This window comes from Zootoca vivipara, chromosome 13, assembly GCF_965207765.1.
Source record: "Zootoca vivipara chromosome 13, rZooViv2.hap1.1, whole genome shotgun sequence".
In the NCBI taxonomy this organism is placed as follows: domain Eukaryota; kingdom Metazoa; phylum Chordata; class Lepidosauria; order Squamata; family Lacertidae; genus Zootoca; species Zootoca vivipara.
The window spans coordinates 45,175,103-45,192,163 of record NC_142596.1 but is presented as its reverse complement, the minus strand read 5'-3'; the positions used below and the strand labels follow the sequence as shown (position 1 = coordinate 45,192,163).

At 44.3% G+C, this 17,061-nt stretch overlaps 1 protein-coding gene across 6 annotated transcripts in view; it reads left to right on the top strand.

Annotated features, from left to right (window-relative positions):
• LOC118092540 (multidrug resistance-associated protein 1) overlaps positions 1–17,061 on the top strand; it is a 74,588-nt gene that overhangs the window by 19,881 nt on the left and 37,646 nt on the right. For 2 of the 6 annotated variants that reach the window (XM_035130680.3, XM_088657352.1), the window contains exons 4-11: positions 885–1,022; positions 2,281–2,406; positions 7,921–7,982; positions 9,397–9,528; positions 10,793–11,020; positions 13,994–14,171; positions 15,375–15,536; positions 16,614–16,706. In XM_035130680.3, coding sequence (XP_034986571.2) covers positions 885–1,022; positions 2,281–2,406; positions 7,921–7,982; positions 9,397–9,528; positions 10,793–11,020; positions 13,994–14,171; positions 15,375–15,536; positions 16,614–16,706 — 1,119 coding nt within the window. Of the gene's footprint in view, positions 1–884; positions 1,136–2,280; positions 2,407–7,920; positions 7,983–8,311; positions 8,441–9,396; positions 9,529–10,792; positions 11,021–13,993; positions 14,172–15,374; positions 15,537–16,613; positions 16,707–17,061 lie in introns of those variants that run through there. The other 4 variants (XM_088657354.1, XM_088657353.1, XM_088657356.1 and 1 more) reach the window with 2 other exon arrangements.

The window sequence follows — 17,061 nt, the reverse complement described above, 5'->3', positions numbered from 1 at the left end:
TTCCTGCACAACTCCTGATAAGAGAACCAAGGAGGAATGGCTTCAAAAGTTAATGGACTATGTGGAAATGGCAAAATCTAATGAACTACAGCAGAAATAGTGAAATCTACAGTGATAAAAGAGACCAACTGTTTATGGAAGAGTGGATACCCTTTTTGGACTACTGTATTTGAAATACTGTTATAATCAAATGAAAACATAGGCAGGGTTCAAATCACGAGCAAAGAATGAAAACAATGATAAGTGAAATAGAGGATAATTGTATTAGATTAAAGTATGTCATATAAAGCGGTAGGTATAAGGTGGAAATAAAAACATCACGGGAGTAAGGGTGGGAAGTCAAAATTTTCAGAGAAACGTTGAAATATAAGTACATTTTTAAAACCTGTGAAAATCAATAAAATGTATGTCTTAAAAAAAGAAAAATACAGTCGTACCTTGGAAGTCAAACGGAATCCATTCAACTTCCAAAACATTTGGAAACCAAAGCAGGCTTCTGATTGGCTGCAGGAAGCTCCTGCAGCCAATCGGAAGCCGTGGAAGCCACGTCGGACGTTCGGCTTCCAAAAATAGTTCACAAAGCAGAACAGTCACTTCCGGGTTTGCGGCGTTTGGGAGCCAAAATGTTCAGGAACTAAGCTGTTCGAAAACCAAGGTACGACTGTAAATCAATAAATACCATAAAGTTGGAAGGTACCCTTGCAATGCAAGACTATACGGCTGTCTCATATGGGGCTCGAACCTGCAACCTTGACATTATCAGCCCCATGCTCTAACCAACTGAGCTGTTTCCAAGGGGAGGATTTGTAGCCTTGTTCTCGTTTTGCTTTGCCATCATCAGTTCTGATGGAACAGTAATCTCCTGCCCTTTGATTTCTCCACAGCTGCTTGCCACATTTTTGATACAGTACGAGAGGGTGAAAGGAGCCCAGTCTTCAGGAGTCATGTTGCTCTTCTGGCTTATTGCGCTCCTGTGCGCCACCGTAACTTTTAGATCCAAAATTATGCACGCCTCGAGCACGGTAAGCAGCCTCCGCTAAACACAGATGACTCTTTGGAATCGCGAAGGGAATCGGTTGCTTGTTTAATGATTGAACTCGGGATTCTTCTTGGCAATCTCTGTGCAGCCACACAAGTGAGTTAATGGCCCATTAAACTTCATTCTGAAGCGTTAAAGGTCGCTAAAGTGTGTTCACTTTCCTTTTTTCCTTTTTGTTTGAAACTCAAATCAAAGCCTGGATGAGCTTGTCAAGGGACTATCAAAACAGCCCTGCAGTCTCCTTGGAAATGCAGTTCAGAGATATCCCCCCCCCCCAAGAACAAAGCTGTGGGCGGCTGCTGTTGAAAGAGCTGGGAAAATGTTTTGTTCTTTCCCCTGATCATTATGCAGATAATTTTCTGCATTTTTCTTTTTTTAAAGATGTGCTAACTAGTGTGTGCATGCACATGTACATTCTAGCATGCTGTAAAATGCAAACACTTCCATTTGCTACAGATTTCTTACATTATTATTATTATTATTATTATTATTATTATTATTATTATTATTACAATTTCTATACCACCCTTCATCATAAGCTCACAGAATAAAATGCAAGATAAAAACAAGAACTAAATAATTAAAAACAAAACAACCCTTGAGGAAATGGTTCGTTCTCAGGTGTGTGCAGGTGTGCAGGTGTGTGCCTCTGAACATGGCAAGTCTGTAGATCAGGGGTCAGCAAACTTTTTCAGCAGGGGGCCAGCCCCCTGTCCTTCAGACCTTGGGGGCGGACGCGGACTATATTTTGAATAAATAAATAAAAAACGAATTCCTATGCCCCACAAATAACCCAGAGGTGCATTTTAAATAAAAGCACACATTCTACTCATGTAAAAACATGCTCATTCCTGGACCGTCCGTGGGCTGGATTTAGAAGGCGATTGGGCCGGATCCAGCCCCTGGGCACTTAGTTTGTCTACCTATGTATAGATTGTTATGGAATATTAGCCGCTGGAATCCCCTTCTCTTCCTCCTGCTTGGACTTCTCTAACCCCCCCTTTAAAACCTTTTAAAACTCCGTCTATCAGCACTTTTTATGGCATACCATATTCCATAAATTAGTTACTCCCTGTGTGAAGACGCGCTTGTTTCTCTGCCCTGAATCTCCTGCTGATCAATTTCGTTGGATACGCCCAAGTATTGATGAAAGAGTTTCTCCATCTCCTTTCTCTACGACACACGTTATTTTGCTGGTTTCTGTCAGTACGCTAACCACAGCATCCCATGTCTTCTTCTAGGGTTCTGAAGTCGATGTTTTTCGTTACATTACATTCTACATCTATTTCACTTTGGTGCTAATCCAGCTGATACTATCCTGTTTCCCTGAGAGGCCGCCTTTGTTTTCGGAAACAATTCATGTCCCTGTAAGTAATTTTGCCGTGGGAGGTGCCTCTCTGAGGGACGCCTGGGAATTTGTAGCTCTTGCTTAAGTAGATTGCTTATAATAATTTTGTGATTGATTGATTTTCAGTTTTATACATTTCAATAATTTTATACTCATTTTAACATTTGAAAACTTGACTTCCTTCCCCTTTTTTCTGCGGTTCCTTAAATGTATTTTAAAAATATATTCTGCATATCCAATTTAGCTTAATTTGCTTATTTATTCATCCACTTTAAATATATACTCCTCTAAAACTGCAGGTTATTACAGTACTCCTGCCAATGTTCTTAGCTGTTTGCTTCTAATAATTTTGTTTGACCATATTATATGCAAACAAATTCTTAAAATAAGAATTCTTGAACTCTCAGAGTTTCCAGAAAGAAGCAAGTTTCTTAGCCAAATTGTTGGTGGTGGTTTTGTTTCTTAAAGGTCATTTTCTTCCTATTTTTCTGGTCCTATAAATACTGCAGTGTGGAAACGTGTGTGTGTATCCTAAGCTGTTGTTCAAAAATCTCCACAAAGAGCCTCACGAACCAGGGAGGGGTCATTTCTGGTATCTTGTTTGTGCACAGGCCTTCTCTCTGTTTTGTGGGATTAAGCATCATTTCCCTGGCTTGACGGTTGTGATTTAGCTCTTAATTAGGTCCATGGTTGTGAGTTCTTATTTTTAGACAGTGATGTAGTTCATGCACTTAAATGGCCTCTGGCGGTTTATGTATTTGCTCAGCCAGAAAACAATACTGATTTTAGTGAACAGGTGAGCTGGTTTGGGAGTTTGAGCTGGGACCGAGCGGCGGGATAAAACTGGAAAAAGAGGAGCAATCAGCAATATTCAGCTTACTTTTCCCGATAGTAGACCAGCTGAAATCAATGTACTACTCTACTAGGGCCAGGGCCTTTTCAGTATTGGCCCCAACTTGGTGGAACGCTCTTTCACAGGAGACCAGGGTCCTGCGGGATTTGTCATCTTTCCTCAGGGCCTGCAAGACAGAGCTGTTCCGCCTGGCCTTTGGGTTGGACTTAGTCTGACCCCTGTGTTTTCCTCCCTCATGGTTTGGATTTATGGACTACTTAAAATGAGGCTGCATTTTAAATTTTAATACTGTATTTTTATTGTAATTTTATTGGTGTGAGCCCGGTTTTGACTGGGGAGGGCGGGGTATAAATAAAAATTTATATTATTATTATTATTATTATTATTATTATTATTATTACCTAACTTAGTCACTGTCACTAATTTCAACAGGTATACTTTGAATGAAAGTTACTTGCATTCTGCCCATAAGAATCTGATTTATACCAAGTCAGGGCCATTGGTCCATCTAGTTCAGAATTCTCTACACTGACTGGCAGCAGCAGCTCTTCGGGGTTTGAGGAAGGAATTATTTACCAGCCCAACAGGAGATGCCATTGAGGGTTGAAGCTGGGACCTTCAGCATACAAAACAAATGCTCTGCCTCTGAGCTGCAGCCAGCAGGGGCATTCAGACACACACGAGAACGAACTTTTAGCTTGCATGCACTCCTCCTTCCTTGCATGCAGTGGCTCAGTTCAGACAATAATTCTCTTTCCCACTGCATGCTGGTTTCAGCACACTGTCACTGGGTAGCTAGGTCGGTTAGAGTGTGGTGCTCATAACGTCAAGGTTGGAAGTTTGATCCCCATATGGGACAGCTGCATATTCCTGCATTGCAGGGATTGGACTAGAGGACCCTTGAGGTCCCTTCCAACTCTACAATTCTCTGGTTCTATGATCCTGGCTTTTATTAAGCCAGAGTTCCCTGTTACATTTGAAAAAGGGGAACACTGGATTAATGTGGCACCCGCCCTGTGGAACGCCCTCCCACCAGATGTCAAAGAGAAAAACAACTACCAGACTTTTAGAGGACATCTGAAGGCAGCCCTGTTTAGGGAAGCTTTTAGTGTTTAATAAATTATTGTATTTTAATCCTTCTGTCGGAAGCCGCCCAGAGTGGCTGAGGAAATCCAGTTTGATGGGTGGGGTATAAATAAATTATTAATTAATTAATTAATGTCAACAGGTTAATGAATTAGGAGAAATAAGCCAGGATACCCTGGAATGATTGCCCAACCCAGCCACTGACCAATGACTTCCTGGTTCAGTAGCAATTTATACTTTCCCAGTTCTTTCAATTAGTAAACTATGAAACCAGGTCTGAGAAGTTGCTAATCTCGGGGTGCCACGGGAGAACAGAATATGTGAGCCCAAGATTCCTTTGGTCTTATTTTTGTTAACGCCCAACCACCACTTGATGTAGTGCTTGAACAACCCCTGTAATGGGTGTGAATTCTTAACGGTAGTCTTGTCCCTGTAGCGCTGCTGGCTGATTGCACACTGCGGTAGAACACTCTTCCCAAATGGAAACTATGGCAAACAATACTCTTAATAGGTAAACAGAACAAGTTAGCAGTTATTCCGGTTAAAACTGGATATGACTTCTAGGTTAGAAATGTTCTTCAGAAGGAGAGGCCTGTGTTCAAATCTCACCCACTCTAGGGACTTGCTTTCAGTTAGTTCCCTATTTGTGAGTAGAGAGCTACTTACCTGAGTGGTTGGAAACCTGAAGTGATGGTACTTGCTGCTGTTGCTGCCCCCCATTTACAGTTCTATTGTTTGAGTAATATATCTTAATGAAGACTAATGAGTGGTAATGTAATCCAAGGCAGAATTTGCTTGGAACCTGAACTAGGGTCTTTTTGGTTACAGCGACTGTTTTGCCATGAATTGATTCATTTCAAAGGAGGCATTTCTTCCTAATAGGAATGCAATCAATCAGAAAGAGCAGTCAAAGCCCTTCATCGTGTTTGACCTGTTGCCACTGACTTCTGCCAACATAAATATTTATCTTCAGCCTATTCTCTGCCTCTCTTGATCCCTGGGGCAGATAAAACCTTGCTCTTTGGCTCTTGCTAGTAGTTTAGTTTTGATAGCTAGCAAAATGCTGGTGAGGCTGGCGAGCAGGTGGCCTAGGCTCCCCTTCCCGTTGTGCACTAGCCTGTTCATTCTTTCCCCAGATCCAGGACTGAGAACCTCACTGCCTTTAAGCCATATCCATCAATGGCTACTGGCTGTTCCGGTAGTTCAGAGGGGTTTCCATGCAGATCTGCTTTCTATTATTTTTGGGAGTTGTCCGTATGGTGTGCTTCCATGGAAAACTTGAGCACGCGAAGGAATGCGATAATGCGGGAAGTGCTTGGCTTCTATACTTCATGACAACGCTCTCTGTAACCAAGAGGTGGTTGCGTTGGCTGTGCCAAAGTTAGGAGTGGAATCGGGGAGATCCTTACCCCGCCCCCTTGCCATTCCTTTGGAAATATAATTATGGTAGGGTAGCGGCTGTTGTTTCCCCTCGCTTTTAAATCAAAGCATAACTTGTGCCTGGTTCAATTCGTCTGAGATGATACATAAGAGCATATTGGCTTTTGTTTTTTTAGCTGCTGCTTTCCCCCTTAACCAAAGGGTGGGGACCACCATGCCTCGATGTGTTGTTTGTGACCTCATAAGCCCTGCCATATGTAAACAGACTTCCAGACGCAGATGATTAATAGGGCAGTTGGGGCTCCAGCAGCTGTTTGATAAGTTAGGGACACTCTGGACTGTTCAGCGGAAAGCAAGGACAGAGGGTGCCTGTCTCCGGCCTGGAGAAATAACTTTATAATGTGTTGTGTCGCTGGGCCAGGAGCAGCGAGTTCTCGCTCGGCTTGGCTCTGTGTGGCCAAAGCAGCCCTCTTCCCTTTCCCGGACCCAGCTGAATTCGTGCAGGTGGTGGTGGTGATAACAGGCCAAGTGAGGTAGTCGTGAAGCCAAGAAGCCGAGACAGGTTCATGGTTGCTGGGATTGGGGTGTTGGTGGAAGCTGGCAGGGCTAGAGACCAGCAGGTTGGCAAAAGCTGGCATAAGCAGGGAGCTTTTGCAGAACAAAAAGTATAAGCTTTCTCATTCCCGGGGAAAGGAACTCGAGCAGTGCCACCGTGGGCTTTCGTGCTCACCACTCCAGGAAGGGAGTGCCAACCAGGGTTGGTGCAAGGGGCTCTCCTCCTTGGCAATGTGCTCTTTGTTGAAGTTGGTGGCTGCTTTTCAGCTCTGCGGTTGGGCGTTGAGCTAGAATGGAAGTGAGGGACTGAGCGATGTCTCACCACCCGGGAGACTGCCCTTTTTGTAACCCTGACTGCATGTTGTATAATTGGCCTGGCCTTTAATCTGTTGGGAGGGACTGAGACGCCAAATATTTTCTAGTTTGGCTGCGGGTTTCTGGCGCTGGGGAAGGGAAAGTTTCCCCTGATATCTCTAATAAAAACCGCTGACGCTCTTGCCATATGTGTGCTAAGGTGCTTTTGGAGCCAAGCAGCACTGGTTGACGGGAATATTTTTCAGTTTGTGGCAGGAAGATTTAAGTGAAGGGCAGTATAGCTCAGCGACAGAGCAGCTGCATTGCATGTAGAAGATCTCAAGTTCGGCCTCTGGCCTCTCGAGCTAAAGGCCCCTCCCTGAAAACCTGGAGGAGTCTTACCTGTCGGCATAAATAATACTAGCATTATTCAGGATTTCAATCGGGGGCCTTTAGCTGGAGATGTCCGGGTCAGCCTTGGGACATGGCACAGGCAAAGAAGGTGCTCTGACTTGCTCTGAGGCAGCTTCCTGTGTTCTCGAACATTTTGTTTAAAACTTAAGAGTCTAATTGCAGAGGCAGGGATTGGGGCCTTGCAGCTGAGAATTAGCTAGCGGCTTCAATTTGGGGTTTCAGCATGATAAAACCTCCCCTCCCCCCCAAAAAAAATCTGGTACTTCTCCCCATTGCTGTTAGAGAGCTCCATTTGAAAATGTTTCTCGTGTTACAGGTGAAACTCGAAAAATTAGAATATCGTCGAAAAGTGCATTTATATCAGTAATGCAACTTATTATTTATTATTTTTCTTTAAATTTTTACAAATGCTTTCTTTTGGAAATTCCACAGTAATAAAACAAATAGTTACAATAATACAAAAATAAACATTGCTATTACATTTCATTAATTACATTCCCATTTATAATTGACCCGCCTAACGACAAATAATTGCAATTACAACAAATAAAGGCTTGACATATCTTGCTTTGCATTTCATGCATCTATCTCATATATTGGTTTCACCTTTTAAGTTGCATTACTGAAATAAATGCACTTTTTGACGATATTCTAATTTTCCGAATTTCACCTGTATATACAAACACACTGGGGTTTTGTGGGATGTGCCATCTACGTGCTTGGTTTTAATTTGGCATGTGTTATTGATCTGAATTCATAATGTTAAATGGGAATCGTTAGTTTTTGTGTGCAAGTTAGTGTGTATAATAAGACTAAAATTCAGAATGGAAATGAAAGTAGGTTTGGCATGCTTTGTTGGGATTTTGAAAAAGCACTTGGGTGTTACATTCTGCAGAAAAGCAGAAATACTAAATCAGATTTGTAACAGGTTGAATATTTTTCACTCCTTAGAATCCCTGCCCGGAATCCAGCGCTCCTTTTCTGTCCAGGATCACATTCTGGTGGATCACTGGGTAAGAGGACAAATGGTTCACAGCAGAGCTCCACCAACCTACTTTCCCTATGCCTGTTTAAGGTTTGCTCGAGGCTCTGTTATCCTTGGCAGTTTGACATATAAGTCATATTGGGAGCTGGCTCCTCCTTAGAAAGAAATGAGAAACAAAAATGGTTGTGTATCAAGCATTCCAAGTGAAATAAACCAATGACCATATGAATAACAGCATATTTGAGGAGTGAAGCATTGAAATTCTGAAAGACAGTGGGTTGGCTGTTTTCTTTCTCTCTTTCTCTTTCTCTTTCATTCTCTCTCGGTTTTCCTTCCTTCCTTCCTCTTTTCTTATCTAAGGCAGGGATGGGGATGTCCTTGACCACTCCCATCAGCCTCAGCCACGATGGCCAATGATCCGGGATGATGGGAATTGTAGTCCAGCACCCAGCTAGTGGAGCTTAAGTTCCCTGCTGCTGGTCTAAGGCATGTACCTATGTTTGCATTTCATATGTGCTGCGCTTGTGTGCCTAGTGGCTTATTAGTCCCATGTTTCTGCTACAGAAATACTGATTATATATACTTGCAGTTCTCTGTAAGTGGTTTTGCCACTGGACGTTGCCTAAAGCAATGTGCAATATTATTATTATTATTATTATTATTATTATTATTATTATTATTATTATTAAAAAGCAGCATAAAAACAAATACAGTGGTGACTCTAGTTGCGTTCACCTCCCGTTATGTATCTTTCAGGATGTGTATGCAGCAAACCCAAAAGTATTTTTCCGAGTTTCGCTGAGCGTGCATGCACAGAAGTGCTGAACTGTGCCATGTGCAGAAGTGGCACCTCTGGTTGCAAATTTCTTGGGATCTGACCGGAGCTCCGGAACGGATCCCGTGCGCAACCGGCGGTGCCCCTGTACTTAAAAAACAACAGCAGCATAAATAGAATAGAATTTGATATAAACACAGTTGTGTAAAACAGCAGTAACCAGGTAAAAAGAGTTCAACTGAAAACAGCAAAGAAAGCTTTTTTTATTTTTGTAAAATAGACGCAAGCAGCAAAAAAGTTCCACTCTGAGGCCAAGCAGATCTTGTTTCAAGGATAGAAGGGACCCTGAGCCATAAGCCACCCATGACGGGAGAAGAATGGAGAGCTTTTGGGGGAGGCCATATTGTTTTAGGATTATATCACACTATAAAACCATGATGCCAACTGGTGTGCTATTCAGTAGAGGGGAAATTGCAGCTGTTTCCATAACTTTTGACTGGGGGGTGGTCCTGAGTGCTCTGAATTTCTATGCACTGTTTGACTAACTGCTGCATTTTACAGACACCTGAATTGTTCCAGGTGAAACCTTGACAGCAGCTGTATACACCTACCTCTGAGATGTGCTTCATTATTCAATCACCTGAGAGTTGTGCCTTTTCTAACGTAGGTTGATGGTTCATGGATATCGGCAGCCATTGGAAGCGAAAGACTTGTGGTCGTTAAACAAGGAGGATACGTCTGAAGAAGTGGTGCCGGGTATGGTTCAGAACTGGACGAAGGAGTATGCGAAGGCAAAAACGTAAGTTTTTTTCAGTTTACCGTCAGCATTAAACTACTAAGAATACAAAAGTGGGGAGCCTGTGGCTGCCAGGTGTTGCTTGATATCATTCCTTGTGCTGGCTAGGGCTTGTAGGGGGTATTGCAGATCATTCTCGGTAACTCCACTGAGGTTTCACCTTTCATTTTCTCTGTAGACTTTCTTTCTAAAACAAAGTCTGTAAAACAGAAAGAATGAAGAAGGTGGGGGGGGGGTGGAGCTCCTCAACCGTTTCTGTCATGGTTCTGCAAAATGTGGGAAGCGCTTGGTGAGTCCAGGAGAGGGGAGAAGGCAAAAAAGTCAATGAATAGCTGAATTGCAAGCCCTGCCTTGCAGCTATTCAAAGCCTCAGTCTCTGAAACACAGTTGCACGCAGGCAATTCCAAAATCAACGGATGGTTTACAGCAGGGGTCAGCAAAGTTTTTGTGGCTTGGGCTGGTTCATGGTCCCGCAGATGCTGGGGTGGGCCGGAGCTTCCTGCAGCCAATGGGAAACCAGCCAGCGTCGTGGAAAGTGGTCCCCGCTCTGCTCTGCGCCAGTTTAGTGCAGGGCCGGTTAAATGACCCCCATGGGCCGCTTGTGGCCCATGGGCTTTAGGTTGCCGACCCCTGATTTACAGCATATTTGCAAGGAACGCAGGCCTGCTTCTCTGCCGAGGCATTTCCCGCCTCTTCTTCGACTTTCTTGCAGATGCAAGACTTTGCATAACTTCGAAACCCATTTCCCTATCATTTAAAGCAGCCTGATGCAAAAGAAGCCAGGGTGTGTGCACCTTTAACAGATTATTTATTTATTTATTTATTTATTGAATTTATATACCGCCCTATACCCAGGGGGACTCAAGAGTATTTCAGCCTGTCACACAAGGTAAACCTGCTGCAATTCTCTCTTCTATATGGCTACTAAACATGCAGGCAACTTGGCTCCTTTTGCATGTGGCCACCGCCCTCGTCTCTCCCTCCGCCCTTCACAAAAAGCAGCATCTAATGGCCAGGAGGAGAACCGCACCTGACCTGCCACCTGCACCTGGGGTTAGAAACTTGCTCACCAGGTGATGTTGGGCTGCCAATTCCTGGCCAGCGTTCAAGGGATGTTAGGAGCTGTAATCCAGCAATATCTGGAGTGGGTGGCGGCGGCAATGAGTTCTACACCATTTTTTCATATTTGCAATAAAGAAATATGAAAATATGTGCGAATGAAGTATGCGAGTGAATACAGAATCTCTGGACGCTTCTTTTTCGATAGGCTCTCGACTCCAATGATGTACTCGCCCAAGAAACCCACAAAAACCAGTGGCTCGAACGGGGATGTGACGGAAGAAGTTGAAGCTCTGATCATTAAACCGTCTCAAAGGGACAAGGAGCCGTCTCTTGCTAAGGTGTTATACAAGTCGTTTGGGCCGTACTTCCTCATGAGCTTCCTGTTCAAGGCCTTCCATGACCTTATGATGTTTGCAGGACCTGAAATATTAAAGTAAGCATAGCGCTGTCTTGCTCCCATCACTGTAGAGTGCATGGATAGTTGCTGGTATCAAACTTTTCCATGGGTGGTTGTAGATTGCTTTTGATCCTCCTCATTCCTTTATGAAGCAGAGAGTGGTTTACTTGGGTCTCCCAGCCATTTCCTACTTTCACACTCATCAGGACCAGAAGTGGATGTCCTCAGACTAGGGTTGCCGTATTTCTTTTTTTTAAAAAAATATTTTTTGTTGTTTTTTCTGACATACACATAACCATAAATTTATAAGATGCAAATTAAGCCAAATAAAATACATAAGCCATCACCAAACAAATGTTTACATGCTCCCATTCCCCCCTACCTTCATACCCAATTTTAGTTCTGCCGAACCCAGCTTCCCTTTCGCTTCACATTTAGTTTTACAGTTTATCTCTTACATTTTGCGCTTTTCTTTTATCTTATTTTCATCAGTCCCCTTCTTTATCCATATTTTATATTTAACAGGGTTGCCGTATTTCATACAGTGAAAATCCAGACACTAAAAGGTGTTTTGTTTTGTTTTTGTAAAGTTTCCTCAAAGTTGTTGAGCTTTTTTGGCAAATTTACACATACAAAAACTGACATCTTAGTGATCCCCCCCCCGACACTGCTTCCGACTGCGGTATTCTGGATATGTCTGGGAAATTCCAGGATATATGAAAACCCTACCCCAGACCATTCACCACCCAGAGAAGTGCAGTGACCTGGGGCCTCCAGAGGTATGAGAAATGGTTCAAACAGGTCCTGACTTGGAACAGGTGGTTGACTAACTTGCATCAGTGCTGGAATGGTGACAACACTTTGCAGGCACTTCTAGGATGGAATAGTTGAGATGGCTTTAGACAACTAGTTGGGGTATTTTTTTGCAACACCGAGTGGTGATAATCCAGTGCGACTAGATTGAGAAGATCCAAAGCTGGTGAGCTCTGGGGCACCAAGCATAATTCCATCCCTGCATTGCAGGGGGTTGCACTAGATGACTTTTTGAGTCCCTTCCAGCTTTACCATTTTATAATCCCTAGACCAGTGATGGCCAAACTTGGCCCTCCAGCTGGTTTTTTGGGGACTACAATTCCCATCATCCCTGACCACTGGTCCTGTTAGCTAGGGATGATGGGAGTTGTAGTCCCAAGACAGCTGGAGGGCCAAGTTTGGCCCATCACTGCCCTAGACGATAAATTATGAATACTGTTGAAAAGAAACCCTGGAGCTAGCTGGGGACAAGTTTCATGCAATATGGTGGGATTTTATTTCCTATGTGAACTAACCCTCAATTACAAGAAGGGCTGCCGCCTGCCTCTCTGGAAATCTGGAACTTGTAAATGCGGGCTGGTTCTCTGCAAAGTTATAGGACCTGGGCTAACATTTGCTGCGAACCGTGATATGTTCTTCTTTCTTCAACACCATCTGTATCTTGAACTTGGGCCATTCTTTAAGATACTTTGGAACTCCATGCCATCATTTCTCTTCTCCTTTTAACTTTCAGGATTTCGGTTGGTTTGCTTTGTTTATGGTCTGCAAAACCAATAAAAAAAATTATTTCGAAAAAAGAACATCAGTACATCAGCACAGATGTGGGCAGGGAGGATGGTTTAGTTTCTGTGTTTTTTGGTTTAGCTGAAATAAAATGCGCAAGGCAAGGGTGATGACCGGCTCGATTAAAGGAATAGCAAGATCCGTTCTCTCCCTCGCAAGTCTGGCACGCTTAGGTAAACTGCTGTCTAGGAGTTTACTTGGTGTTTCTGTTCCTCCACTTACGACGGGTTTTCACAGCATTTGGAGGCACTCTTGGCAATCCCCTTGGAAGATTTTCAAACATTCCTTGGTGAGAAGGTACAGAACCTCTTCCCTGAAGATGGCTTGCTAACCCTCTCCTGACCTTCCTGTCCACTGCAGGGCAATGTGGCTCTGTTTGAGCAGGAACACTTTGTTCACATAAAACTGCGATTGAACTCTAGTACATTTGCTCAGCAATCCATGCAAATGGCCTGTGCCTCATATGAAAGCCAAGCGATTTGTTCATCTTGTTCAAAATGAACTTCTCTGGAGTGTAATAGCACTCCAGGGTCTTCAGCAGAGAGATGCCTTTTGTATTGCCTGCCACCTTCTACTTTTAGCCAGAGCTGTCTGGAATTGACCCTTATAAATGCAAAAAAAAAGCTCTTTCATAAAACGCCAGTGCTTCTCTCTTAACACCGCACCCTGGAGTTTTAGATAGAGAACACGGGCAATGTGATTTTTAAGGAAATATTTGGGAAGGAGGTGCTGAAATCTCAGTGGCAAGCCCACCCCGTACTTACTTTGGAACAAACATTGTTTTAACCGATTCTCATTTTTATATAGTTGTAACCCCTGGAATCTTATGGTGGTGGAGGGAGGGGTAAGAAAGCCAAAGAAACAAACCCACAAAAACCTCCCTTATGCATGACATGCTTGGAAGTCTGTCCGGTCTAGTAAGTTATGCATCTTTCCCACTTTATTGCTTTACAAAGGCAGCACTCTGAAATAATCAAGCGTCGCCAATGGCCTCTTTAGTGGTGGCTCTGCAGAACGCTTTTCCCAGGCTGCTTGCCTGGTCCATACCATTAAGTATGGCAAGGATTTTTTTTAAAATGCTTTTAATTTCCCCATGTGCTGAAGTATATTTTTAAGCAGCTATTTAATTGGATTTTAGGAGACCTTACAGCTGTTAAATTGAATTGTCCTCTTTTTCTTTCATTAGCCACTTCAAAAATGTTTGCATTTAAGAGCTGGTTGGAATTAACACACACACCCCTCTTTAATTGACCTGTTTCACGGCCAGAGTGTTTTCAGTCTTGTTTCCTTGCAGGCACACGCTGTCTTTGGGCCTGTAGGGAACTGGAGATGGTGAACTTCCCTCGCTCACTGGCCAACCAGGGCTTTTTGCTGGCTTCCTTTCAAATGTCCCATGGCTTGCTTCGTTTGCAGGTTGCTCATCAACTTTGTGAATGACAAGGACGCCCCCAATTGGCAAGGCTACCTGTACACAGTTCTCCTCTTTGTCTCTGCCGGCCTGCAGACTCTGGTCCTCCACCAGTACTTCCACATCTGCTTTGTGACGGGGATGAGGCTTAAAACAGCTGTGATCGGTGCAGTCTATCGGAAGGTAGAGACCTGCAAATGTATAATACCCTAACTCCGTCTGACCTCACTTTATCCACAGGGATTGGCACCCGCAGTGAACTAGACTAAATGTCTCTCTCAGTAAGCTTTCATCCTAAACCTCCATGGTTGGCTTTAACTTTAGGCTGGGGTAGCATTGCTGCATTGCTCCGCAGCTGCATAGGGAGCCGCGACGGTCCTCGCCCACATCTCGAGGCCCTGCCCTGGTTGCAGCCGCTTACAAATGACTTCCACCCTAGAAGCGTAGCTTAGCAATGCCACTCCTTATCCTTTGGGGAATGGCTTACTCCAGATGGCAAATGAAGCCGATGTGCTCTAATTACTCACTTGGAAGAAGGGCGGTGGCTTCTTTGCGTAAACCAGAACATTCCCTGTCTGAGAGCGGCAGTCAGTCAGTGTGGACAATACTGAGCTCAATGGATAGATAGTCTGGCTCCATATTAAGCCAGCTTCCTATGCTCCCAGTGGCATTTTCATTCCTTTCTCCTTGGTGATGTTTGTTTTGAAAGGGATCCAAATTCACCTTAGAGACACTGCCTGCTTCTATCAGAAACGATGACAGGACAGTCTTACACCAGTTCACGCCAGCTGTTCATCTCACCCAGTATCGCCTGTCCTGATTCGTAGTAGTTCCTCAGGGTCCGTGGCTAAAAGAGATCTTCCCAGTCACCTGCTTTCTGATTCTTATTAGTAGGAGATACCAGGGGTTGGTAGTGGGAGCTCCTCTTTGCAAAAGAATGTGCTCTACCACCAAATACCGGCCCCTCCACAAAGCCTTGTCTGAATACCATCTAGCAAATTAATAAACTCAACTTGTTTGATGATATATGCTTATTTAGTTAACCTTTCACTATTTAATTGATGTTTCTGGCTCATTGGTATGACCTATCTCAAACCTTTGGAGGTTATTTTTTTTAAAAAGAGAGAAAGAAAAATGCTTTTGATTTCTAAAGCTCTAGGCATGACGGGTTTTCCATTTGAGAGCATTCTGTCCCAAACTTTAAGCCCATGCTTGCCTTCCCTTTAGTTCATGTGTTTATATGTGTGTGTGTTTATCCAGCACCTTCGCTGCCAAACTCCTGCATCTAAAGAAGTAGGATTTTGCCAATCAAAATTCTTTATGCCCCAGCAAACCTTCCAGCCTCTGGACTTTTCATTTTGTCTTCCTCTCCTCTACCCTGCCAAGGCCTTGGTCATCACAAATTCAGCAAGGAAGACTTCTACAGTTGGAGAAATTGTCAACCTGATGTCGGTGGATGCCCAGAGGTTCATGGACTTGGCTACCTACATCAACATGGTCTGGTCTGCACCTCTTCAAGTCATACTGGCTCTCTATTTGCTGTGGGAGGTAAAAGTTTTGTGCGTCCATTGTTTCCTTTACTGTAGCTAAACAATGGTGCTTATGTTACTCAAGGGAAAGCCAGAATCCTGTCATTAAAGGATTAGGGCTTTAGAATCCAGGATGGGATAGCAGGGAAGGGAAGCAAGTGCAGACAGCTCTCTGTCTTGGACTGGTAGGATGCAGAGGAATGGGGGAAGGAACCAGCTGGGGAACCATCAAGGGAAGAAGCCTCAGAGCCCAGGGAGTGATGGTGGGACAAAGATGAGTGGTCACAGGGAGAAGACTGGGGGGGGGGAGGTGTCAGAAGCCGAAGGCTTTAGTGAGCAGGGAGAATCTGTGGCAGAGAGAAGTCCAGAATCAGAGGCAGAAACTGAAGCAGGAGAGGAGGGAGGCCAAGAAGCAGAGATGAGTCAGACTTGACGCAGAGTCATGGGTGTCTCCCCCTCCTCCTGTGTTAAGCTCCCCCTCCCCGCTGGTCTCCCAGAATCAGAAGAGAGCTGAAATGGGCAGAGCAGTGGCAGGCTGCACGCAGGCACAGTCTCTAATTGTTTGGGGAAAGCCCTGGGGAGGCAGGGACTTTCAGTCTTGGCAATTGATTCAGGGGGTCAGACTTGCTGGGGATGGGCTGCTGTGCTCATTAGGCCTGACAATCAACCGTTAATAAAGAGCTAGCTCCGACTTTGAACGGTATGATTTACTTCCAACTTGCTCTTTGACACTCTTACGCTGTAACCCTCAACTAATGACTGGAATCTGAGTATGCCAAGCTATGAATCAAACTCCTGGTCCACGCAGCCCAGTGGTGTCTCCTCTGACTGGCAGTGGCTCGCCAGGTTCTCAGGAAGAGAAATGTTTCTCCCACCCTCTGTTACTTGACCCTCTTAATGGGAAATGGCAGGGGTTGAATCGGGGGACTCTGTGCCTTGAAGGCATGTGCTCTCCCACTCAGCACTCTTCCCCAGTTTCCTCTGGCTAGAAGGCAGGAAATGTTGCAGTACCTGCTCATTCCTGCAACGGTTTACTGTTTGGACCGCGGGGTTTTTATGCTTCCGTTATGCCGCATTCTAAATATGCTCTCTTTAGAATTTAGGTGCCTCGGTGTTGGCCGGTGTGGCTGTCATGCTGCTCCTGGTTCCAGTCAATGCTGTGATAGCAATGAAGACAAAGACCTATCAGGTAAGAGAGCCAGTGTGGTGTAGTGGTTAAGAGTGGTAGACTCTTAATCTGGGGTAGCGTCTCCGCTCCTCCACATGCAGCTGCTGGGTGACCTTGGGCTAGTCACACTTCTCTGAAGTCTCTCAGCCCCACTTCCCTCACAGAGTGTTTGTTGTGGGTGAGGAAGGCAAAGGAGAATGTTAGCCGCTTTGAGACTCCTTCGGGTAGTGATAAAGCGGGATATCAAATCCAAACTCTTCTTCTTCTTAAGAGACTTCCTTTCTGCACAAGAACGATAGATTCCGTCTCTAAGGCACGTGTTGAGACTTCCTGTCTATCGTGCCTCACGGAAGAATGTTGCAAATTACCATACCAG